This window comes from Penicillium verrucosum (genome assembly GCF_028828655.1).
Source record: "Penicillium verrucosum strain IBT 35672 chromosome Unknown utg000001l_segment0_segment0, whole genome shotgun sequence".
Classification (NCBI taxonomy): domain Eukaryota; kingdom Fungi; phylum Ascomycota; class Eurotiomycetes; order Eurotiales; family Aspergillaceae; genus Penicillium; species Penicillium verrucosum.
In genome coordinates, this window is record NW_026643210.1 from 2619027 (window position 1) to 2644384 (window position 25358).

The 25358-nt window shown below is 48.5% G+C and overlaps 8 protein-coding genes across 8 annotated transcripts; 3 read left to right on the plus strand and 5 right to left on the minus strand.

Moving 5' to 3' along the window:
• Window positions 1–3967: 3967 nt before the first annotated feature.
• N7516_000969 (uncharacterized protein) lies at window positions 3968–4480 on the minus strand (the record flags this gene model as incomplete). The annotated part of the gene is made up of 1 exon (XM_057213691.1): window positions 3968–4480. The coding sequence occupies one exon, from the start codon at window positions 4478–4480 to the stop codon at window positions 3968–3970; it is 513 nt and encodes a 170-aa protein (XP_057075574.1).
• Window positions 4481–5777: 1297 nt separating this feature from the next.
• N7516_000970 (thioredoxin domain-containing protein) lies at window positions 5778–8315 on the minus strand (the record flags this gene model as incomplete). The annotated part of the gene is made up of 4 exons (XM_057213692.1): window positions 8207–8315; window positions 8037–8154; window positions 6474–7985; window positions 5778–6418 (listed from the first exon to the last, which is right to left on the minus strand). Exons 1-4 carry the CDS (start codon window positions 8300–8302, stop codon window positions 5778–5780), a joined length of 2367 nt encoding a protein of 788 aa, XP_057075575.1. The 5' UTR covers window positions 8303–8315.
• A 479-nt stretch (window positions 8316–8794) lies between these two features.
• N7516_000971 (WD40 repeat domain-containing protein) lies at window positions 8795–10080 on the minus strand (the record flags this gene model as incomplete). Its single annotated transcript, XM_057213693.1, has 4 exons — window positions 8795–9049; window positions 9105–9752; window positions 9814–9979; window positions 10040–10080. The coding sequence occupies 4 exons, from the start codon at window positions 10078–10080 to the stop codon at window positions 8795–8797; spliced, it is 1110 nt and encodes a 369-aa protein (XP_057075576.1).
• Window positions 10081–10249: 169 nt separating this feature from the next.
• N7516_000972 (uncharacterized protein) lies at window positions 10250–12336 on the plus strand (the record flags this gene model as incomplete). The annotated part of the gene is given in 5 exon segments (XM_057213694.1): window positions 10250–10374; window positions 10424–10459; window positions 10511–10641; window positions 10659–10756; window positions 10966–12336. The coding sequence occupies 5 exon segments, from the start codon at window positions 10352–10354 to the stop codon at window positions 12334–12336; spliced, it is 1659 nt and encodes a 552-aa protein (XP_057075577.1). The 5' UTR covers window positions 10250–10351.
• Window positions 12337–13288: 952 nt separating this feature from the next.
• Window positions 13289–14693, plus strand: N7516_000973 (uncharacterized protein; the record flags this gene model as incomplete). Its single annotated transcript, XM_057213695.1, has 6 exons — window positions 13289–13483; window positions 13554–13636; window positions 13694–13838; window positions 13894–13929; window positions 13984–14575; window positions 14653–14693. The coding sequence occupies 6 exons, from the start codon at window positions 13289–13291 to the stop codon at window positions 14691–14693; spliced, it is 1092 nt and encodes a 363-aa protein (XP_057075578.1).
• A 580-nt stretch (window positions 14694–15273) lies between these two features.
• Window positions 15274–16915, plus strand: N7516_000974 (putative MFS transporter; the record flags this gene model as incomplete). The annotated part of the gene is made up of 6 exons (XM_057213696.1): window positions 15274–15515; window positions 15576–16144; window positions 16203–16395; window positions 16486–16558; window positions 16619–16673; window positions 16743–16915. The coding sequence occupies 6 exons, from the start codon at window positions 15274–15276 to the stop codon at window positions 16913–16915; spliced, it is 1305 nt and encodes a 434-aa protein (XP_057075579.1).
• Window positions 16916–17309: 394 nt separating this feature from the next.
• N7516_000975 (putative nuclear RNA binding protein) lies at window positions 17310–19445 on the minus strand (the record flags this gene model as incomplete). The annotated part of the gene is made up of 1 exon (XM_057213697.1): window positions 17310–19445. The coding sequence occupies one exon, from the start codon at window positions 19443–19445 to the stop codon at window positions 17310–17312; it is 2136 nt and encodes a 711-aa protein (XP_057075580.1).
• Window positions 19446–20657: 1212 nt separating this feature from the next.
• veA (sexual development activator VeA) lies at window positions 20658–22413 on the minus strand (the record flags this gene model as incomplete). Its single annotated transcript, XM_057213698.1, has 2 exons — window positions 20658–22192; window positions 22266–22413. The coding sequence occupies 2 exons, from the start codon at window positions 22411–22413 to the stop codon at window positions 20658–20660; spliced, it is 1683 nt and encodes a 560-aa protein (XP_057075581.1).
• Between the last annotated feature and the right edge of the window lie 2945 nt (window positions 22414–25358).

Consider the following 25358-nt stretch of genomic DNA (forward strand, 5'->3'; position numbering starts at 1 on the left):
CCAATATTTTGTCCATGGATCGTCGTGATAGTGGAAGATCAAAATCAATAGGGGACAACCAATCAGAACGTGACGCCCGTTGGTACAACCCTCGTATCCACGGGTCATGGTGGGACAAGGCGCCTATACATTGTAATCAGGGGAAATTCCAAAACATCTTATTATTCTACCTGTACGATCTCATCTGTTGTACGGAGTACTCCGTAGTACTCCGTAGTAGTAGATTCTAGCCTTCAACATGCACATCCACCTTTCCGGCATTTGTGTCCAGGGTCCACAGTCTAGAGAAATCATGTAAAGTGCATTGACTACGGAGAAGTACTCCGTACAACATAACTAGTTATCATGAGTAATGTCACATCCCACCCTCCCAGAGAGGATCGCAGGACTCGAAGTGGATCTATGCATCCCTCGGAGGCATATAGATGGAGACTCATGTGATCTCGTTTACCCACGCACAACTACACTAGTGGAACCCGGAGCAAGTCTAGAAGCTCAGAGTTCAGTTTGAATACAAGCAGTACTATGGAGTAGTTACATTGCATTGCCTTCGCCGTAGTGTTTGTATAACCCTTGTCACTCTGATCAATCTAAGACCCTGCATAGTGGGGTCTTCACAAGTAACCTTCAAACAAATTTCTCGAAATTGTTAAAGATGTTCCCCAGGCTGGATGAGTATGAATTCCTAAATGACGACGATGACACGCCCTTATGCCCAAGTTAACGACAACAGCAAGCAACGACACCCACTCCTAACAAGTCTCTGCTCGCTGTGCATGCAGTCATCGGTAACGTCCTACACGCGACTGGACGCGGCAAACTGATCGCAAAGACCATAGTGGTCGTTGGCGAACTTTTCAATGGTTGGTCCTCGTAGGCCAAGGACGATGATCCATTCATTGGTTGCCATCGTCATTTTGCTCAACCCTCTCTATAATTTTCTCGGCCTCCACTTTCGGCAGCTTCGGGCGACAGAACGTGCGCACGAGGTGGCCTTCTGGAATATCAGACATCAAAGATGGCCCGGAACCGCGCCGTTGTGGTTGATATGGGACGAGAGAAAATTTGAGTTTATTTCTAGCACATCAGCTTCACGAACGGGGGCAGACAAAAAGAAAGCATTCTTTGCCCTTATTTCACTATTATAAGGCCGTTATAGGAAAGTAACTAAGCCCTACCCCACTTCAGAAGATAAAGCATCAAAATACTAAGTTATCAGCGCTAGCATCAAAATAGTACTATAACTAAGGTTACGTAAAATATTCCCTACTAAGACGTATAAATCGTTTTCGAGAGGGTTGTTTCTATCGGGGCGTAGTTCCTAGGATCTTCTACTTCTTGAATTCTTATAGATATCTAGTAGTATCCTAGCGTCTTAGCTAGGAGTTTCCGAGGGCGCCTATTCCCTAAGGGATAGGGATTCAATTCTCAAAAAAAGTATTGCCTTTAAAGAAATTTCTATGGGCCTATATAGGAACTAAGTAGGAATCGGGGTGGACTTCTAATATAAGTATGTCATCGTTACTAGCGAAAGAGGTAGGTACTAACTATAACTAGATCCTTACTTTAATAAAAAGGTGCGATCAATAGCGCTTTAGGTAGTAGGAATAGGCACCTTTATAACCTACTAGACTTAAACCGAGAAATATAAGTGATATTTAAGGCCTCCTATCTCTATTGATGCCTTTACTACATATTATTCTACTCTATTCGAAGCTAGCTACCTAACTAACCTCATATACTGCCTTTCTTCTACATCGCCCCGGTCCCTTCTTCCGAACTAGATATAATCCCTCTAGATACCATTAGGAGAGCAAAGTAGAGAACGCCTAGATCAAACTATCCCTAATACTTCTAGCCCCTATACGGGAACTAAACTAGCGGTATATAAGCTTTAAAATACCGAAGTTATATATAACGTCATAATGCCTCTACCAGTTTGTATATCAAATTAAATTGAGAGAGCGGTAGAGACACGCGCTAATCGAGTCGCAAATTATATTTATGAGTTTTCCTATAAACTATAAGCCTTTGATATTACCTCCTCACACTTCAATTACTAGCAACCCGACCCCGAGCTATCCCCATGAAATTTGATGACTATATAGATTGTAAGACTATTGTGCTTCCTAACATCCCTCCAGACATTGAACTTATCAAAGGCAGGATTATTTGCGTAGAAGAGGAACACCTATCCCCTGAATGCTCAACTACACATTTGAAAAACAAAAAGCTGGCTGTGATCATATTGTCAAACATTAGCCAAGGATCGAGATCTTCAGTAAGTACTCTTCTTTATTCTCAGGCTTATTGCGGTAATCTAATTCTCGATAGCCAGGGCCTCTAGATATTGACTGATCGGCCGGTGTGGAAATATTTCCGGTACTTTCGCGGTATAATCATAGGTGATATGGCTAACGCTCGTGGCCAATTTCATAAGTCCTGATACAAACTTCATAAATAAAAACATCAAGTTATTCTATTATTAATCTTTGAATTAGATCTTTCTTAGAGTTTGAGTGGACCGAAGGGCAATAGAAACCCATAGCTTTATTACTGGCGTTCGGCAAATTTCTCTAGCCCCATAAGGGACTTCGCTAGAATTACTAGAATTGCACGACGCAGTTTGGAACGAGCGGTCTGTCGGCGATTTGGCCATTTTGTCAGAAGATGGGTTTCCCCGATGTTAGTCATTGCCGTCGAACAGGTTAAATTTGCTTCAAAGCTTTGCACCGCCGCAAGGCTTTAAGCAAGTGTTCGATAATATCACACATTTGCTAGTCGTCCAATAAATCCCTTAAATCTGTGTATCTAAACTTCGCGGGCTACCACAGTTGCTGAACAAGTGGATTGTTCATCGACTGAACTTCCAGCACTTCGAACAGAGTAATATGACAAGATCATCCATATGGTCAGAATGCATAATTGCAGCTGTCAAAGTCAGCCAAGAGTGGTATTTCCTCGTACGCGGCCGACTTTACCTCTAGAGATAAAAGCCAGCAGTACAGGACAGTTCCAAAGACCGCAATCAGAAGAAGCACAGCTGCCAACCCTATCGTCCAAAGCAAAGCACAACTTAGTTGTAACCCAGTCCAGGAACCGGCCGTTGTATACTCATCCAGTGACCACAAGAGATAGGCCAAGCTCAGGTAAACCACAAAGTGAAGAAAGAGTACGGCATGTTACAGTGGGAGGTAGACGTAAATACCAACTAGCGTGGCTGTAATCTTGACCAAGCTTGAGGAAAGGAAAAATAGTGAAAAACAGATCACCTATCGAGATGGCGAACCGGTGAGGATTCGCAGCAGGATGCTCATTCGGAGAGACTGAGGTTTGGTGGTTAATTTAGGATCGAGAAATGACCTTTCAGAAGCACGTAAGTATTACCTCTCGTACAGCCTCACTTATTTCGGCCCAGCTTAGTCCCACATAAACTACCAGTAGAGCATCTTTCGGTACAGATAAGAGTCGGGGGGATTCTGAAAGCTTCAACACCGCGTACTTGTGCAGACTGGAAACGAGTATAGTTCTTGTAATTGTACCAGCTGTGATGGTTTACATGTTGTTCATGGCTTTTTGATTTAGTGTGACAAATAATCTCGTTGATATTGGTTCGTCGGCGTTTACCATGGTTCAATTCCGCGAAACTGTGGTAGAGAAGAACGAAAGTGCTGCATTTCAAGATTCGTTGTAGCAAATAATGTATTCGGATTGCTGAGAAAACAGTTCTGCATCTTGCAGCCTATGAATCTTCTCCTGAAATGGTGGAGCTTTCATTTCGTTTCCTTCTGCAGAGAGTGGATGTTGAATCCAGACGTTGTTCATCGTGTCGGTTCTCCAGTTATATACACAATTTGTCTGTTCCCCCAGAGTCCAGTCGGCTGTATTGCTCTCCACGCCGTGGCAACAAGTATATGTTATGACTGGGATCTGAGTAGATACTAGATACTGAAGGCCTTTCCATTGCTTAGGACCACCCATCCTCAGCGTGCCAACCGGTATGATGCGGCACCAGGTCCCCCGAGCCGTTCTCACAGTCAATCCCTTCCCACAACTCGAAATTCACTCGGCAAGCGCCAGTCATCGAGATACCCAGCCCGAAATAATCTGTACTGCTATCACTGTCCCCGGTCGCGACACTCTTACCATCCGGCCCCATCACCTCGCATTCCTCCGGTACACTAATTGGGTTTGCCTTGCACCGAAACGAGTACCATGCTCCGCCGAGACATCCGCCTTCGAGCTGGAATTCCTGACCCATGTGGATACAAGGTTTGTATCCGTCCGGATTGGCTTCGTTGTAGATTACCTCGCCGTTCTTGTCAATCAACGAGAAGCCGGCGTCCCAGACGTGCTCGCCCGAATTGCTGGCTGTGCTGAAGGTTGAGCCACTCCAGACCGCTACCACTTCCTGCCCGGCCAGGGCAGGGGCTGCGCTGAGGGCAGAGAGGAAAAGTGTTGCTGGGAGATAGAAGCGCATTTTGAGTATGTCTTGTGCTTTTCTGCAGTGGAAGATTGAGGTTGTTTCGAAAAGGTTGTTTCAAAGAAGGTTGTCTTGAAAATAGCTGTTTGATAGGACTGCTTTGACTGAATGATCTTTCGGGTGATTAGGAGCACCTGGGAGTCTCCATCGACGGTATTTATATCTTCAATCCTGTCGCTATAATGCCCTATACCGTCAGGTTCGAAATGGCCCCCATCATATGAAGTGGAGAGCTGATCTCAGACATAATAATTGTTAGGTCACGGCCAGCTTGGCTGTATTCTATCAAAAGAATATATGCAAATGAGACTCTGGATATAGCACGCTCGCCGGGGCCATTCTCATAAGATACGGAACTAGCTGAGAGGTAGTAGCCCATTCACGGGACTCCCGGGGTGTATAGCCCCCACGCCAAGACGATACGCCAAGCCACGAGTTAGGGCACGCTGAGTACATATACCCCGGGAGTTCCGTGAATAGGCTACTACCTCTCAGCTAGTTCCGTATCTTATGAGAATGGCCCCGGCAAGCGTGATGTATCTAGAGTCTCATTTGCGTATATTCTTTTGATAGAATACAGCCAAGCTGGCCGTGACCTAACAATTATTATGTCTGAGATCAGCTCTCTACTTCATATGATAGGGACCATTTCGAACCTAACTCTATTCCAAACCACATACCTGCCAGGTATGTGGATTTGGAGGGCTGTGTGTTGGGATCATAGCACATGACCTTGTTTGTCAGAACTATCACATGTCAACTACCAGATAGTCTCCTCTCCTCTCTCTTCTTCTTTTCCCCTTCTCATCAACCATCATCAGCAGTTAGCCTGAATACTATTGCATTGCTGATCTCTTCTCTTCTCCTGCCTCGCTGTCACTGTGGTTGGCTGCTCGGGAGTGGGGCAAGTTCAGGTATTTGGGGTTCAGAAATACCTGAACTATTTGCAGATTATTGACCTCGACTAGATCCATGGATGGTACGAGTATGCATATGGCAGGCAATTTGGTACAATTTCAACTGTATACTAGGTAGTTAGTGAGGCTACTGGCAATATGAAGAAATCGAAGGTCATGGAAAAGCCCTCTGAGCAGCATATGCTTTCTATCACCTGAAAAGACATCTGAAAAAACGACCAAAAGGACATGACAAGGCCGCATAAGCGGCCGACTATTTTTGTAACAATTAAGTCAAAAGGTGGCATACTTATCACCCGTACCCAACCAAACGGAACGCCACAACCACATAACTCTCGATGTGAATATCGAAAAACATAAAAAGATTCTCGTAGTGCCTAGAGATCAATGATTTGGCATCGCCCGGCCTCACAAACCATCAAGTAGTTCTTGGCAGGCTCGCCGGCCTTTAAATCTTGAAAGAGCGCATTTCGGCATTTGAGCCAGAAGGACTGATTCCCTACAAAGTCTTTTAGGTGTGAGGGGCGAATGTCGACAATCGAAGTGACCACGATAGATGAGGACACGGCCACGCCGGCCTCGGCCCGGACCCGTTGTCGGATTAGGTCGAGTGCCGACACGGGCTCATCGTTCCGACTGAGGAGAGTGTCGCCACGTGGATTAGAAATCGAGGAAATATCGGCGGTGGAGAACACACCCGTTACTGTGCGAGTGCCAATCTGGAGGCCCACGACCACGTCCAGCATTCCTACGAACAGGAAGGGGTGTTGGATGATCTCCACCGCGAAGGTGTTGCATGTCTGCCGGGCCAAGCTCCGGTAGCCCTCATCCTCCAGTAGAGCGGACAGGCGTAGCAGATTGCGCGCAATGACACCGTTTACCGAAGGTGTTGCTGACTCGGTGCCGGTCTTCAGACGGAGGAGCGGGCCAGGCATGCCAGGGGTGGTGACGGAAGGTGTACTGTAGTATCCGGTGGTTGTAGAGCCACTTTGAGCCAAGAAGTATTCATTAAGGTACTCTGGGATCACCAGTTAGCCATTAGATCTCGTTCAAATCGAAGGGGGTATTCTCACTTTGCAGTCGCTCGGCAAATTGAAGGTAGCTGTCGTCGTGAGTAGCATCATACATGTCGAGCAGCCCGCTGGCCAAGTATGCATAGTCGTCGGCGAAGCCAGGGGTGTCTCCACGGTTTCCATCGCGGTAAATGCGCCATAGCTGCCCCGTGGCTTTGTCAAAGAGCTTGTCCTTAATGAAGCTGATTGCCCGTGCTGCCGCTTCGCGACAATTGACAGCCTTGGAGCTCTCAATCTCCTCAAACAGAATACTACACTTCGCCAGCGCACCAATCGCCAATCCATTCCAGGCCACGATAATTTTGTCATCCAGGTCTGGCCGCCCGCGTGTTCGTTCGCGATAATCGTGCAACTTCTGTTTTGATGACTTGATGATCTTGACGACTTCTTCCTCGCTAAGGCCGAAGTCTTTAGCGAGTTTGCTCGGTGTGGCGCGGATGGACAACACGTTCTGGTTCATGAATTCATCATGTGGGTCGTACTCGTGTGGAACGTTGCCGTCGGGAAGAACACCCCAGTGTTTGGCGCAAACCGGGGCATCCCGAGGGCCGAGGACGGAAGTGAGTTCCTTCAGCGACCAGACATAAAAGGCACCCTCCCGCTTTTCGGTATCATTGGGATGAGGGTAACTGTCGGCATCTTCCGAGGAAAAGAACCCTCCGGTAGGCGACTGTATCGGGGCGCTCGTCAAGTAGGCAGCCAGGTCATAGACAGCGCCTAAAAGTTCGGGGTCATGAGTGAGCCGGAAAGCGTCCACGTAAACATCCAATAGCTGTGCCTGGTCATAAAGCATCTTCTCGAAATGGGGGAGACCCCAGTCCGTCGTCACGCTGTACCGTGCGTATCCATGGCCGATGTGGTCCCGAATGCCACCACGAGCCATGTTCACTAGTGTCGTGACGGCCATCGCGGTTGCTTGTTCACACTCATCATGCCCTACAACATCTGTGACCTGATTCGGGTAGGCACCGAGCCGGAGTAGAAAGCTGAGGTTAGACGGCGTAGGAAATTTGGGTGCGCGGCCGAACCCGCCATTGACCGAGTCGTATCGAGATGCGAAATGTTGATACGCTTCTTCTAGAAGCTCAATATCCATTTCCTCGTCATTATCATTACCGCGATCGCCTTGCTGCGAATGCGTCCCTTCCTCGGCAAACTCTCTCAATTGTTTCGTGATTTCTTTAGCGCTGTCAAGACAACGCTGCTGTTGGGTCTGCCACACATCTCTCAATTTTTCTAAAATCTCCACAAACCCGATTGCCTCGGGGCCCGTAAATGTGGTTGAGTTTGGACCTTGCCAGTAAGTGCCACCAAACACAGGCTCAAGATCAGGAGTCAAAAACAAATTCAAGGGCCAGCCACCCGAACCCGTTGTGGCCTGGACATAATTCATGTAGACGTCGTCGATATCTGGTCGCTCTTCACGGTCAACTTTGATCGGGACAAAGGATTCATTCAGAATCGAGGCCACCTCCGATGACATGAACGATTCTTTTTCCATGACATGGCACCCTGGACAAGATTAGAATACAAGTACCGCCCTGTGGAGTAGTTGTAACCTACAATGACATGCGGAGTAACCGATACTGAGAAAGATTAAACGATTGTGCTTCTTGGCAAGCTCCATAGCTTCTACATCCCAGACTTGCCATGCTACCGGGTTGTTCATATGTGCTCGGACCTGTTGTTCCGTGAGCATGTTGCAATATCTCCCAAGGGAACACATCTCTCACATAAGGGGATTTGCTTTGCTGCAAACGATTGACCATTTTGGGGCCAGCGTCAGGTACATCATGACGTGGGTGTGAGTGGTTGATCGAGGCGGCCATTATGACTGAGTGTCCAATACTTTTGCCGGTCGGAGACTAGACATTCATCAGTCCGAGGCCCAGGAGGGGTTACTAACGGGTTCCGGCAGTGCAATACCTAGATACTCAAGTTCGGAAGCTACCCCACGTGTGATCGAGTCCGTGAAATATGAATTTATCGTGGGACAAATAATATCTCGTAACTAGGGCGACAAATGGACCAGGTTAGAGGGGGTTGGGGCCGGTTGGAGCGTGTCTTGAAGAATAAAGTCGTGTGCGGGTCAGCGCCATTTGGGCGGGGAGTCGAGGCGAAGGGTCGAGACGGGAGATCGGCCCTGTGCGTCATGGCTGCATCAGGAAGGTCACGTGATCTATACTATACCTAGTTTCAGGCGCGTTGTATATTGAAGACAGTAGTTACTGTATAGTCTATATTGTATATGGTATTCGGTGCACTGTACATGTCTCTGCTGGGTATACACATGCTCAAAACACAATTGGGTATCACATCATCTAATCGTCTTCCATGAGCTCTGCCAACTCTGCCTCTTCCTCCGCCGTTAACATTGATTCGGCTGGCTTTTCCTCCTCCTTCTCCTGATCTGTCGGTTTCTTTGTAAGCTCCACTGCTTTCTGAAGCTCATCGGGTCGAAGGGACCATTGGCGAATGGTCGCATCGATTCCTACGCTGACAATGGTTGACCCTACAAGCACAAGCCCAGTGACTTCTTCGAAGTGGCCGGAGAAAGTATGATGGAGTGCTCCAGTCTATTTTAATCAGCATATACCACATATAAAGACTGAAAAAGAAAGAGTCCCTTACCGATCGGTTCCATACTCTAACTTCCTCGTCCCGACAGGCGGTCACAACCCAGCCTCCCGTTTCATAGACAACAACATCACGGACAAAGTCAGGATGCTCTAGAGTCAGATTGGCCTTCCACTCATCCTCTCGAACCAAGCACTTAGCAGTCTTGTCAGCCGAAGCAGTCCAGAGATCACCGTCATTATCGAAAAAGAGCTTGTAGACACTGGTGTCATGTGGAAGAAGAGGGTCAGTAGTACTACCGCCGCCAAAGATACTGAATTGGCGGATCTCCCGATCACTTCCTGCACTAAATACGATTGGTTGGGTGCTCTCTGATTCTGGGTCAAGGGCAAGGTCCTGGATGCCACGGGAGTGGCCTTTGAAGGTTTCCAACCGCTCACCACTTGTGACATTGAACACTAGGACTTGTGCATCGGCACCACCGGAGATGAGCAGGTCATCCCCACGAAGTCTTGCGCTGGTGACTGATCGAACAAAGTCGTTATGGCCTTCGTACTTCTGGCGTGGCTGACCAGTGGCCGTGTCCCAGCTCCAGATAGCTTTGTCCCAGCACCCGGCAAAAAGGAGCTTGCCATCGGGACTTAGACAAATACTAGTCACGGGAGCCATAGGACCTGTAAACGCCCTAGCTGTTTCCCCTGTCTGTAGGGATGGATGTGAGAAAATGGATTTTGAGACGGCTTGTGATTACAATCGAACTTACGGCAAGGATGATCCTTCTCACGGTGCCATTGCTTTGGGCAACATAAATCGAGCCAGTATTCCAGGGATCGGCATGAGCTGCTAGGATCTTGCCCTGTAGTCGAATAGGGTTTCCATTGGTGTTCTGGGACTTGGCATCTTTCCGCTCCTGCTCATCCAAAGATGCGCTGCGAGGGATGTCAATTAACTATTTTTGATTCAAAGATCAAAGAATTATTTTGACTCACGATGTCTGAAAGAAATGATCTCGGTTCGAAGATGTGGTCATTGTGTTTCAAGTCTCTGAAAATGAAGTCGAAATGTATAAAAGCAGCTCTCATTTTTCCCCATCAACTTCTCCCCCGCTCCAAAATTGCTATCCGAGCTCACGTCGTCCACCGTAGCCCGCATCCTCCACAAAACCACAGAATTTGCGTTTCCTCTCCCTTCCCTTCTCTTCCCAACCTCCTATCTTGTCTCTTCAAACCTCCTCGCTTTCCTATTCTTTCCCTCCGTATTCCCTCGTTTTTTAACCCAGCGCGATATCGCGCACAGCTGCCATGGAAATGAATCACCTCATAGGGTCAGTTTGAACATGTTCGGAGCCAAGGGTGGGAGTTAACATCTAGCAGTCAGCGTTTCAACCTGATCTCGAAAAGTGACATTCGGTAAGTTTATCAGGCTCTCAATTGCCTTATTCACAATTAATTGTCTTTCAGCTATGTCGGTACTCTTCACGAAATCAACCCTGAAGCTTCCACGATAGCTCTTGAGAATGTCATGTCATTCGGCTCAGAAGGGCGCCGTGGCAACCCCGCCGAGGAAGTCCCCCCTCCACCAGTGTCTACGAGTACATCGTCTTTCGAGGAAGTGATGTAAAGGACATCAGCATTGCTGGGGAGGACCAAAAGGACCCCGCACCGCAAGAGCCTCCTCGGGTACCAGATGACCCTGCCATTCTCGGGGTAAGTCACCACAGCTCTTTCCTAGCATCCACCACAACAAACTGTCACCCATTCTCTCGACGAATTGATCAAGTGACGAAAAATTCTCGGATGTAAACTCACAGACCTGTTCTGAATGCGCAAAACCATGTAGAGATTTCCGTTGCCTCCCAAACGTGGACTTGTTTTCTGTATCATCGTGTATACGGTGTGCTGACCAATGCAAATAGGGCGCGCAACGACCAGTTCCTCCCCAGGGGACTGATTCAGGACCTACTCCACAGAGTCTTCCTCCACAGGGCCCTCCTCAGGGCCCTCCCCAGCTGCCCCAGGGAGCTGGCCCAACTCCTCCCGGTTACCCTCCGCAGCACCAATTCCAGCAAGGTTTCTACCCTCCTTACGGACAGCGATTTGGACCACCTCCTCCATTCCCTCCGGGTCCCGGTTTCCCGCCGTATGGTGCTCCGCCCGGATGGTACCCCCCTCCAGGCCATGGATTCCCCCCGGGTCCTGGTCAATTCCAACCGCCGATGCCCATTGGCCCTGGTCAGCAGTCTGGTCCTCAGCAGCCGGGTCCTCAGCAGCCTGGTCCTCAACAGCCTGTATCTCAGCGTCCCGGGCCTCCTGGTGCCGCTCCCGTGTCTAAGCCTACCTCTGAACTCCCAGTCGGGGACAAGGTTCCCAACAAGTCTACGAGCCGTAACGCAACCCCGGCCGCTCAGAACGCCCCCACTCCTCCAATCGAGTCTAAGCCTACTGTGGCTGAAGCTTTGCAAGGTCCTGTCAGTACTGCTCCTCTAGCTGCTCAGAAGAATGGCCGAGTCATGCCAGCCATCCCGATCGCTGCTCCGAAGCCCAATCCTCCGATCGCCCAAGTTCCTACCGCCCCTCGGGGAAATAACCAGTCTACAACCGATGCTACTGCGGCCGCCACTGCGGCGGTTGCTGCCGCCATGGCCAAGTTGCCGCAGCCTGGTGCTCAAAAGCAACCTGGCCAGCCCGAAGGTGCCGTGGATGCGCTTACGCAACAGATGAACCACATGCGCCCTTATGACAACACCCGTGTCCCCCGAGGCGGTCATCACCACCCTCGTGGTGGACGCGGCGCTGCTCGTCCTCCGCAGCAGCCCAAGAAAATCGAAGTCCCCCAATCGGATTACGATTTCCAAACCGCAAACGCCAAGTTCAACAAGCAGGATTTGGTGAAGGAGGCTATTGCCACTGGAGTTCCTGTTGCTGAAGCTGAGGCCCATGCAGCCGAGGAGGCGGAATCTATGGAATCCATGTCAAACGGCGGCGGCGCCTCGAACCATGGTTACAACCGTGGTTCCTCCTTCTTCGACAATATCTCGAGCGAGGCTCGCGATCGTGAGGAAAACACCGCTCGTGTTGGTGGTCGTGAATGGCGCGGCGAGGAGGAGAAACGCAATATGGAAACCTTTGGACAGGGTAGCGTTGATGGCTACCGCCCCAACTACCGCGGTCGTGGTCGTGGCCGCGGCTATGGTCGTGGTCGAGGTGGTTACAGTCGTGGCTACGGCGGACGTGGCCGTGGCGGCCGGGTCCCCTCTGAGTCTACTGGTGTCCCATCCCAGGGTTGATCGAGATCTTTTTTTTTTTTTGATTACATGTCCTTCTAGCGAGATTGCTATCTTGTTTTCATATTTGGGGTGGCAAGACCTATGACCGAAACGAATAATCATACTTGAATCTTTTCTAGTCTCTTCGGCGCAATGGCAAACTGGGGCTGGGGGCATACTGGGTTGACCATACGATACTTTCTGCAACAGCAATTATGGGTGTTTCTTTGCGTTTATTGTTATCTTTCTTTCTTTTCTTCTTTTTTTTTTGTCACGCATACCCTTTCTGCAGCGTCTTCTGAAATTCCTGGATCCCTTGGATTCTTCCTTCTCATGTTTTCACTGCGCAGAAAGTGGCCAATGCACAATGATCTCTTGTGCTCGCAAAGAGGAGATATCGTTATTTGTGTGTAAACCATCCAGGGAGGAAAATTCCCCCAATGACCTAAATGAAAAGGCAAAAAAAAAAATCCAAGGCTGAATGGCCTTCGAATCTGTTTCTTCCCTATTTCTATGTAAACACTCACTATATACGGAGTACAATCGCATCCTATCTATGTATTCGCCAGATCTAGACCTAAGATAATCATTTAGATCATTTAGTCCGTTGGATGTGAGCTCCTCCCCAAACTTGATACATCATATATCATCATGCCTTCAGCTTGGACTGACCGCTCTTCTTAGAAAGTGTAACAAAGAGATTACACTACGGAGTAACTATGGAGTACACAGATCGATTAACTATGTGGAGATCCGTACATCCCCGAGATATGAGCCATTCGGAGGACAAAGAACAATTTTATACCTTCCGATCTGCCCAATGCCCCCCTTGCTTCCACTATAAATTCGCCTGTGTGTAACATGTAACTTTCGATCTAGTCAGTCTAGTCAATCTAGTCACTGTGTTACAATCGTGCTTCAAATTGGGGTTTAAAATTGTTCCCTCGGTGTATATCCAGTACTTCTCTTCCTCATGGCGTCTCACAGTATTTCCAGACTCTCTGCCATATCAAGTCATATTCAAAATAACTCCATGTTGTCTTCCACTCAAGTTGCCTGCCAATTACCCTGGGATCCGAACAACACCAGGTTCCCTTCGCGGGAAGATCTTCCACAGCTTCCTGGTGCACCCGAAGGTGCCGCTTGGGTCTGGGGCAAAGATGATCAGGTGTGATGCTGCTATCTACTGTTGATATGTTTCTGTTCTTATGTGGCTAATTTTGCTTGGGGTATAATAGGTGGGCAGATTAAACCTCTTGACGTCGCAGCGGGTCAAGGAATCTGCTGCTGAGATTGATACTGGCGAGATGGTGCGACTGGAGTAAGTACAGTGGACTATAAGATTACAAAATATCCACTTACAAGTATCAATATCAAGTCTTCCTCTCACAGTACCCGAGAAGCCCGCTTTTGACCGGGAAGTGTTCCAGCATAACATCAAAACGCTTGTCGACGGCATTGCTTATGATGATACATACATTATGAACACGCAGAGTGGGACGCAGTGGGATGGATTCCGGCATGTGAGTTATTATTCTCACTAAAAAGCAAAGAATCCCTGATCTAATATATCCATAGTTCGCCCACATTGACAGCCAATGTTTCTATAATGGGGTATGCTCCAATCCCCCATCTTCCATCTCCGACAACTAATCTATCAACATTTAGGCCAAAGCCAGCGACTTTGTAGGCGAAACCGCAAGCCACCGCTGCAGTATCCACCACTGGGCAACGCACGGCATCGCTGGTCGAGGAATCCTCCTAGACTACCACCACTATGCCAAAACCCACAACAAGCCCTACGACCCCTACACAACACACAGCATCACCCTCTCAGAGTTACAAGCATGCGCAGCATCCCAAGGCCTAGATCTACGCCCGCAATCCGAAGGCGGCGACATCCGCATCGGGGACATTCTACTTGTGCGCTCTGGCTTCGTCGAGCGATACTACGAGCTCAGTTCTGAGCAGCGGTATGCAGCCGCGACACGGTCCCACGAGGACCTATGCTTTGCGGGACTCTCGCGCGAGCCGGCTATGCGGGACTGGTTGCATAATTGCTATTTTGCGGCTGTGGCGGGTGACTCGCCGACGTTCGAGTCGTGGCCTGTTCCTGAACAGGACTATTTGCATCAGAGCTTGTTGGCGCTGTGGGGGTGTCCTATTGGTGAGATGTGGGATTTGGAGAGGCTTGCTGAGAAGTGTCGGGCCAGGGGGAAATGGTCTTTCTTTATGACTAGTGCTCCGGCCAATATGCCTGGTATGTATTTTTTTTCGTATGGGCTTTGCGGTTAGGTTTATATTCTGGGTATATGCAATATGCTAACAGTTTGGTAGGTGGTGTTGGGTCTCATGCGAATGCTACTGCTATTCTTTAGCTGGGATTTAGGGTGTATCGAGGGTCTTTTTTGGTGCTTCAGGTGGTTGTTAATGCAACGCTGCTTCGAACCAGTCTTACTGTCTAGCTATTGAAGGCGAACTAGCTCTATTCTCAATAACAACTCCAGTCTTTCAAGGCCGTGGGATATAATCATCTATATCAAGTGTAGTTCAACGCTATAAAAGTATACAATAATCGCCTCTCTCATGCTTTGGGTCTAAATATATTGTTCGTCCCTCTCATTACATTATCTAAGAAAATTATATTCATTTTAGAGAAACAATGGTTAGAGATAGATCCCAGACGATATTACAGCGCCTTTATGACTCTCAAATTCCCTTTGAGTTCACTAATGTAATGATCGTTCACCTCGTGTTCGGCTGAACCTCGGGCCAAGAACCACAACTCCGCATTTCTCCACGTTTTAGCCATTCCGTTCTGATATTGAACTTCGTTTAATTTAGACGACGCAAACCTGGGCCGGATTGCCGCTTCTTGTTGGCCTTTGCTGGCTTCAAACAACCGCACTCCTGTCTTGTGATCTTACTCAAGGGCCAAATTCTCAAATTCCATTCATCATGAGCACCCAGACGCAAACAGAGACAATCGTACTACAGACAAGAGCTTCCACCGAAGCAACCCCAACCGAGAATGAAACATCCCAAGACTCAAGACCCCCAGAACCAAAATGGATCTATGCCAAAGTCCTCAGTGCAGGATTATCCTTTTTCGTCGCGGGTGTGAACGACGGAAGTCTCGGATCCCTCATTCCCTACGTGATACGCACCTACGACATCGGAACAAACATGGTAGCCGTTCTGTAAGACGATTCAAGAATAAGACATATATCAAACTGGTAATACAATGCTAACACCGCCAGATACGGCACAACCTTCTTCGGCTGGCTAATCGCAGCCCTAACAAACGGCAAAATAACCCAATACCTAGACCTAGGCCCAATCCTTAGCCTAGGCGCCGCTATCCAAGTCCTAGCACAAGTACTGCGCGTCTGGGAACCCCCATTCGCTCTGTATGCGGTAACATTCTTCCTCGCTAGCTTAGGTCAGGCTTACAACGATACTCACGCTAACACCTTCGTCTCCGCGCTGAACGGCGCGCATCGATGGCTCGGCTTTATCCACGCTATGTACATGGCCGGGTGTCTAGTTGGCCCGTTCGTAGCGACGGGCGTGGCGTCGGCGAATGTCGATTCGAAATGGTATCTTTTCTATCTTTTCCCTCTTGGCGTGGGCGTGGCCAATCTCGCGTTTGTGAGTGTTTCGTTCCGGGATCGTATGGCTGCTCCGACTGTTGTGAGGGGTGAGAGAGGTGGTAGGACAGCTTCGAATTCTGCGACTAAGGAGATTAAGGATACGCTTTCTACTCCTGGGGTTTGGCTGTTGAGTTTGTTTTTCTTTTTCTTTCTTGGTGCTTCGATCACCGCTGGAGGTTTGTCTTCTTCTCTTTCTTCTTTATATGTTAATATCTACGAAACTAATTGTATCAGGCTGGATGGTCGAGTACCTTGTTAATGTCCGTAACGGCGATGTCAAAGCAATGGGTTATGTCCCAGCCGGCTTCTACGGCGGCGCCTTTCTAGGACGTCTTATCCTCGCCGAACCTACGCATAGACTCGGCGAGCGTCGAATGATCTTTATTTACTCTTTGCTGTGTGTTGGGTTGCAGTTGGTATTCTGGCTGTGAGTTTGGCACTACCTCCGTGATCTCAGCTATATATCGACCCTGATATGGATCCTGCGTTGTCTTTACTAATACTCGTGGTTTACTAGTGTCCCAAATATAATCACCGAGGCAGTAGCAGTCAGTCTATTGGGATTCTTCTCCGGTCCTTTCTTCGCAACAGTATGTGTCCACCACTCTATCTTCTTTCCTTTTCACAACCCTGACTGACTCGTGGCTTAGGGTATATCGGTCGGCTCAAAGATCTTCTCGCCAGAGATCCGCTCTTCGGCAATCGGTAAGCCAGCCCCCAAGTCTTGGAATACAAGGGGCTGTATATTTATTTATGTTCTGACCATCTATACAGCATTTGTCTTCGTACTTGGTCAAATCGGCGGATCGGTCTTTCCCGCTTTGACGGGTATCATCGCGGGACTGGTTGGTGTCCAGGTCCTGCAGCCCATACTTGTTGGTTTGCTCGGTGCTGCCGGTGTGAGCTGGTTGATCTTGCCTAAGGATAGGGCTCTGCATCAGGAGTGAGGGTATATACAACGAAGTTCTAATGGTCCACCAGGAGAGCTTGGAGGCATGATACATATGAAAAGCCTATATAAAGAACACAGTTTGCTTTGGGGGCTTCGAGAAGATAGATAGATGTACGAGGCTTTAGAGCGTATGAAATATTCCAACTTCGTAAGATAGCAAACGAAGGCATAATGGTATAAAGATTCATTACTTCGTTACATCACGACGACCAACAGTGCGAGAAACCAAAACCACCAACCAAAAAGAAACCCAATCAAATATCCACCCTCGCACAGCTATGCTAAAACCAAAGTACCCAGCATAAGAAAACCTCATAAGCATCATTACTCATAAAAAGTGAAACGAAACCCCAAACCCTCAGAAGATATCATCAGGCCACTGGTAATCCTCAAGGCCAGAAATCATAGACTCCGCGCCAGAAGCCGACGACGGAGAAAGCACAGGGGCAGACACAGGTCTCTTTTTTAGGTGACCTATCCGCCTTGGCATGGACCTTGGCAGCACTCGAGCGAAGTTCCTCAGGAAGGGGCGGTACAGGCGGGATATCATCGTCAACCAGGTACCCCGACCGTCTCCGACTAGGACTCGTCTTTGATCGTGTTGGGGTGCGAGGGCTACGATTTGGATTGATCTGGCGCTGGGGGTGGTGGTAGAAGGCTTCGCGGTGGGAGTCGGCGGGAGCAGGCAGAGGCGTAGACCAAATGTTGGAACAAGAGTCGTCGTCCGAGGCAGCGGCAGGCGAAGACGCCGGGCGCACGTTGGTCTGGGTCTTGCTCATGCGGAGAGAGGTTGTGGGCTTGGAACTTGGTGAGCGGGTGGTTCCGGAGACTTCTCGGGGTTGAATGTAGGGGGACCTTTTGATGTTGCGCGTGGCACTTGCACTTCCTCCTGCTTCCTGTTCTTCATGCTCGGTCGGGGGAGCTGCGTGGTCGATGGCTTGCTTGCGCTTGGCTGAGCCGGGGCTTGAGCCGGCTTCGGATTTAGGCCATTTCGCTTTCCCGGGTGGGCTAAGTAGACCGGAGTCAATTACCTCGAGTTCGGGGTCGTGTTCAGTATCGTTGATGCCCTTCGTCGGACTGGGCTGAGGAGGTTTCCCACTATCGATAGATTCAGGAATGGAAGACTTCCGTTTACGGGAAGAGCGGTCCTTACCCATTGACGACGGCTGTATCCCTTTTGAGCGCCATTTTGGACTTTGGGCCGTACTGGGGGTCTGAGGCAGTCGTGATTCTTCGAAGGAGAAAGTGTCGCGGCCGTCCACGGATGGCAGGGCCGTTATATTGGCCACGCCGGGGTCAGACGCCCCGTTTTCTGCGGCCTGTTGATCCAGAAGCCTCTCCGATGGCAGAGTGGGAAGGGCACCAGGGACGAACTTCCTTGGGAATAACGCGGGATCCATCTCGGTATTGAGGGTCTTTGGCACGGCTGTAGGTGCTGGGGTCCGTTCCTCGTTGCCTGTGAGGTCACGAAGCTCCCGCCGGGCACGTTGCAACTTCTCCTCGAGGTTGCTTACTTTCTTGAGCAGCTTGGTTTGGCGTGAGAGTTCCCTGCGGGAAGGTTGCTTGCGCAGTCCAGTCGGCTCGTATTCATCGGAGGTTCTATCGCAATACACTGCTGGGGAAGCAGATGGCGATCCATGGGATTTGAAGAATGACTTCGGCAGGCGAAGATCTTGAAGAGAGGAGCGTTTGGAAGCTGGAGACTCACAGCGCGAGTGTGCACCATAGTTTCCTTGATCCATCGTGTGGCGATACGAGTCTTTGACTGGAGAGCCATGTTCCATTTTGTGCTGGATAGACCGCCAGGTCTGGTCGGCGAGTGTAGTGTCGACACGAAGATCCTCGGTGTAATGACCCTTATTCGTACCCTTGTAGCCAGCCTTCTTCAATTCCGCATATGCCTGCTCCGCCTGGTTGATGACATCCTTCTGCGGCGACTTATTTGGCGATCCCTCGGAATTCCTCCCCCACCCACCGAAGGGATTAAATGCCGAGGCAATAGCCTTCCCAAAACGAAAAATACCAGATGAGCGGTGTTGCAGGGTAGAGTTCTTATTTTCCTGCTCCTGCAAGTAGATACTGGGCGGTTTCTCACTGACACTATCACTCATAGTCGCTTCGACGAATCGCGATGTTCGTCCTCTAGAACGGCGGGGGCTGGAAGCAGATGCCGCGGCATGACGAGCGCGCAGCGAAGCTAGCGAGCCGCGAGGTGAAGCGCGGGGTGAGGCCTTGTATCCTGGGCCATTTCCGCTCACGCTGCGACTCCCATTTTCACCGCGCTGGGTGCGGCGATCATGGGTTCCGTAATCAGCACCTTCCTCGGGCAATGGCCAGTCGTTCGAGCGACGTCGTTTGGGGAGCTTCGCGGGCGGCGATCGGTGATCATCTCCGTGCGCCTCTTCGGCATCGTCGAATTGTCCGGAGACGTCTGAGCTCCAATCGCAGGCACCGTCGTCGCTAGAGCGTAGATGTTTGCGCGAGGAGCGCTGGTGTGCGGGGCTCGGGTCAATGTCCATTTCCATTTTGGAGTCGCGGGCGCTGAAAAGACGCAGGGAAGTTAGAATCAATTCTTCTTATGCGGGCTTTGAAGTCCCTTCCATAGGGATTATGGCAAGGGACCTTACCTTTGCAGCTTGGGTTAACCTTTTTTTCCCCCAGGCCCTTGGAAAGACTCAAAAGTCTGTCAGAATTTGGCATAGAAATGTAGTGCTGAAGAGTGTTGAGAAGAAAGAAATAAGGGTAAGAAATGAAAAATGAAATTGAAATCTCGGGAGACTCGAGCAAATGCGCAGGTTTGTTTACATACTCCGCACTTGCCAAGGGGGAAGTTTGTTGTGGTACCTGGTACCCACGTCTACCGCTATCTTTGGTGATTTTACAAAGTACCCGTTACATCATCAGAATGTCTCTATATCCCCAATCAAACAGGTACAAATAGTTAGTTAACTATATCACTAACTAACACCTGGACTCGAGGTGGAATTCCGCGTGTCTCAGACATGTGCCTGTATTTGATAAGGAATGTAGATATATGACATGTCTAACTTAGATATGTATAGCATTTATAACCCTTGGCTACTAAAAGGGAACGTACATTCTGATGATAAATTGGGAGAAATCATCAACTGGGGTAAAAAGAAAATTTCGAGGTATCAAGAAGATATCACAACGCTAGTATAAAGAGGGTTTCGGGACGTGAAGCAAGGATCCCAGTCGCAACGTCAATGAGACGAGCACTTGTCTGTTCGGACAACGTATGCTGCAAGAACAATGCAAGAGCATCCCAGCTAATGTCGAGTTAGGGGTGACATTCCCTATTCCAGTCGAAGGGGACAAGGCACTTTACTCTTGATGATAGAGTGTGAATTCAAGAATGATGCAAGTCGTAGAAATGGATGTGACAAACATGAATGACCATTGAGGTTGGGAGTAAGAATAGCAGCCCTCCAAACCCTTATATAACACCGGATTTCGAAGAGACCCCTCGCAAAAAGAGTGGGACATGAAAGAAGAAACCAGTTCCCGAAGACAAGTCCAAATGCATCGAGGAATCTAGGGCTTAGGTTGTCTCAATGAGGAATCAGAAGATAAGTTATGTACAAAAAAAAAGAGTATGCAATCAGATACCATCACAAAATTCGGTCCATTAATCGGCCCAAGACTCGGTCATCGAGGCAAGCCTAAGGAGGGTATATTTTCCGCTTTCACAGCAATATATTCGAGGCCATTCCAGATTATAAACTCGACGGAGGAGCTTTCATGACCATTTTACCATTGGCACGCTTGTATGACAGCTCAATGCCCATTTCAGCCATAAGTGCAGCGCGACTTTCTCCTGAGAAATCGCGATAAGCGGGATAAGGCTCGGTATCAGGCCGCATGCCGTTCTGCATTGACCGGTCATCAAGGCCGAACGTATCTTCATGACTCCGTTTGCCATATGTTGGCCCAGTTTGGTATACCATACGCTTTCCTCTAACGTTGTCGTATCTATCGCCGCCACCGGGTGAAGTGCTTTCCACAGAAGGAACAATGTGGTTGGCATACTCATTTGGCAGGGGCTTCAGAGGTGGCATAGCCTGGACCACGTTCGGTGTTTGAGGGCGTGACACCGGAACATGGCCCATGGACGGGTATAGATTTGGTTCGGCCATGCGGGGATCCATGTATGAGTTTGATTTCGGTGGCTCCATGCCATAGGAATTCACAGTAGACTTGGGGTAACCACTCCGTTCGGCAGGTGGCGCCACCGGATACGAAATGGGCGTTCCTTCGTATTCGGAGCCGTTGGATAGGTGTCGTACTTGGGCATATGCGTGCTGTGGGGAGTAGATACCTTGCGGTGCAACCGGTGGGGGTGTAGGAGGCATGTGAGGAGCCGGATAATGCGAAGGCGTGGAACCGAATGAAAGGTGCGATTGATATGAGGGTGTTTGGGAGTGTGACATGGGTGCAGGTGGCATGGGTCTTTGGTAAGGGGGTTGTGGGCACTGGAAGCCATAGTCGGGTGCAGATGGTCGTCGATCCGGAGGAACAAACCCGTAGGGCGATTCTATATTGCTTCCATTGCTGTTTGATCTAGGGCGGTCCATCGAAGCTGCGTATCTATCAGGTGTCGTGAAACGATCTGACGATCCTGCATACGCAGCTGCGCGTTCCTCGCTGAATTCGTAATCTGTATCTCGTTTATCACCCCGGCGTCTCATGCGAACGTCACGACGAATGCGAACACGGCAACCCTGCTCAGCAATGATACGGCTCAGAGAGGTGCTGGTCGCTAGACCAGGGAACTTCTTAGCGCTGTAAACAGTAAAAGGTACCGACTTGACCTCGAGGCGGAAATGAAGGAATGCTTGCGGGGCGCCTGGCTTTGATGTGGCGGAAAGAGGGATCTGGTTTGGAAGAGGCAAGGGCGAATCCTTGTCGGCATCCTTGGCGTCCTTGATCTCTTCGTACAGGTGGAAGTTCAAGCGGTACCGGCCCTCATGACGTACCGACAGATCTGGGAAGATGAAATAGCCTGCTTGTGAGGGGCGGTCGAGATATGCGACGCCGGCAACTGGCACACCAGTCAATACGGGGCACGACTGTGGCCCACCCACCCGTCCGTGGGCGATGGGGCGTGCAGTGTCAAGGGTCGCGTAGAGGAAGAAATTGGCATTGTAGGCGAAAGTGATATCGGTCTTTTGCGAGTCATTAGCCGGATCAGACTCGAAGATGCGTAGCTCAACCACAGGCGGTGGGTCAACAGGGCGACGGTCGGCAGATGCTATTTGCGACAGACAGTCAGTCAACAGTCAGTCAACGCGTAGCCCTGATTTGGCTCAACAGCGAATACTCACACTTCGCTCCTGCGCCGCATGCTCTTGCCCGCTCCGGTTGTTGCATCACGCTCAATTTGTATGTAAGCTGTTTGCCTTCACGGGTGATCCGGCTGACCGAGTGCTCAGTCTCATTATGAGGCGGCATGATGGGTGGTCTGTTGGCCATCTTCAACTATTATTCCCCAGATATTCTGCCGGTCGCAGTATCAGCCAAGGTCGAATGCGTGGTCAAAGGCTTGGTCCTATGTCGATTCTGCCACAGAGAGTAACATACAATCCGGAATTCACGGGGCTTTGGACGAGTGCCGATTTATGTTGGTGGATGGAGTCAGGCGTTCTTCTCCCGCAGTTCCCTCACATAAGTTGCTGGAAAGACTTCCAATATAGTCAAATCGATAAATTTCCACTCATATAGGAAAAGAATGAGAATCAATTCAAGCAAATGAAAGCCCGAATCCAGTGATGGGAAAAGTAGAAAAGAGGAGAGGGGGCAGAGTGCGAATGACACTAACAAGCCCCGAGCCCTGGGTATAGGTATTATGAGGGTAATTGTGGTATGAACAAAAGTACCTGTTCGGTCTGGGGGCCGACCCATATGGTTTCTTTACAATATATGTACTTTCTAATTTCTTTTATTCTCTATGATAGATTATTTTGAAAGAGAAAATAGAATAGAATAGAATATAGATGTACAACAATGCATTAATCTACAAATTGATGGTCTTCAGTCTGCCTACAGAGTAGGTATTTTCAATAATACTATGTAATTATAATTATACAGTGGAAGTACGGAATATGAAAATATTAATATAAGACACACATCAATTTGCAGATCTAATTGCTTTTTTTTGCTGTACGCCGTATTTTTATTTCCCAATGGACAGTTCTCCACGTTACCTGGCGTCGATATTCTTGGGTTCCAAGGTTCCGGCCGCAACCCAGTCCAACGGACCGGAGTCTCTTTATTTTCCCTGGTCTCCATAATCTTCTATGCTTATTATTGTATACTTCTATATATTGTAGATGAAGAATATGAATGTTTGATATGATTATACCCATTTTAAAAACTCTAGGATCAATATTAATCTATATGGGATAAATTCCACTGACAAACTTCAATACCGCGTATTATCATTACAAGCCTAGCCCCCCTGAGAACACTGAAAATCAAAAACAAACGAACTCGGGACTTCGAACCTTCCGACCTGGACTTCCCGAATTGGATATTGATCGTCAATTGTCAGACAGAATGATTCGCTTCGACAATTAAGCCAAACTCCATCGAACCACCGATCCTCTCTCGCCTGACTTGGCTGGCTCCACTAAACCAATCACCCATTTCTCTAATCAGTGTCCACGATTGATTATGTTGTTGTACAACATAGACGGTTTCTGGCAGGTGCCAGTTGTTCATCCAATGTGCGCGAAGTTCAATAATGATACTTTGATATTCGAATCCTCCTTTTTTTTAAACAAAAATTTCTGGTCATCCATGGCTATTGTGGGCGCTCTGATGATATTCCGATTTGCCTACTCCGTACAACATACAACAGTGGATAGATTATACATACTTTTTTTCCCTCTTACCTTTTCTTTGATCCGAATCATACAAAGTACAAAATGTGGAGAATAAATATGGAGAATGGTGTTGAGCATGTTGGAACAATATACGAATGCACCGTCCCACCTAGACAAGTATTGGAAGTCACCTCAACTCAGCCGAGTATGTTGTAGTTGTTCCTTGGTATTATCACCATCAATATCTAACTTCCCTGTATGCAGCATATAAAAATTTAATATTATACAGTACATCGACCTCCTCCCCACACGGTCTATACCGAACAAGCGACTGCCCCAACTTGTTTAGTGATCCTAAACGCTCAGGGCTAAACAGACCGAACAGCACCAAAATTGGGAAAAGCTACACTAATGCATTTTAGGGCCCGCGGATTTAGTTACATTGCGTAGTACTCCGTACAGGATCTAGCGAGGGATTCCATATGGGCCGGGTCTAACGGTCCTTTTGATGGGCCACTGACAGACTTGAAACCAATTTTTTATCGTTGTCATAATAACGTGTACGAAGGATTCCGTATGGAGTCTGATACATGTTATATTCCAAAACAGATCGTTTCAATCCCCGGAGTACTCCGTACGGAGTAATTAAGTAATTATAGTCAATTAGTTATGGATCTCTGGCATTTAGTACCGGGGAAGTCGGGCCATGAGAAACTACTGCGTCAGCTCTGAATAGTCAACCCGAATCCCTTGGCCCATTTGGCCATTACTCAAATGACAAATACTTATAACTATTATTTACAATATTTCAAGTGATAATGCAAGTCTATGTACTTTAAACCCGGCATACTTCAACTCGGTGCTGCAGAATGCCTTGTGTCGCCGAAGAGCGTCTGCATAAGTTATGCGATCCTGGGTCGAGTTTTTCTTATATTTCACTGTTTCTTAATCCATAATACACTGTCGTAACTATCTCGGTCCAAGCTTTGTCACAACTTCAACCCGCACTAAGCCATGTGTTGCAGGGGCTGGGAATTCTCATGCCTCAATGCGAACAGTCACTCACTAGGCAATAATCTACACAATCAATGCAATAAAGATGAAAGGTTCCGATGAAGTATTGGAAAGGCAAGTCCACGTACGGAGTACTTTACAAATTATTTATATAGTTGCCTTATCCCAACCCCGATCCTTGAATCATTTCAGCTGTGAGTGTTACTCCCCAGCCCCCTCAAAGATCATACGGAGTACTCCGTAGATATTTCCAAGATTCAGCGCTTTGGTATTCTAGAAGGATTTATTATATCACAGAAATTTCGATTGCTCTCAGCAGGTTCTTTCCTGACTGCTACTCTGTACTCCCTATGGAGTACTCTGTACATAAACTTGTAATATCTGTCTCGGCTCCGAGCGTCCCCCGTCGAAGCGGACGATAATGGTAGTACTTTGAGCTTTTCTTTGCATTTAGACTATTGTCTTTATCGGGGGTGGGAGGGTTTATAATGTGAGTGGCTGCCAAACGGATCAAAGGGTGTCGAATGGTAGAATATTAACTTTCTCATTTCTGCAGCTACGATCTTGTAGGCAACCAAC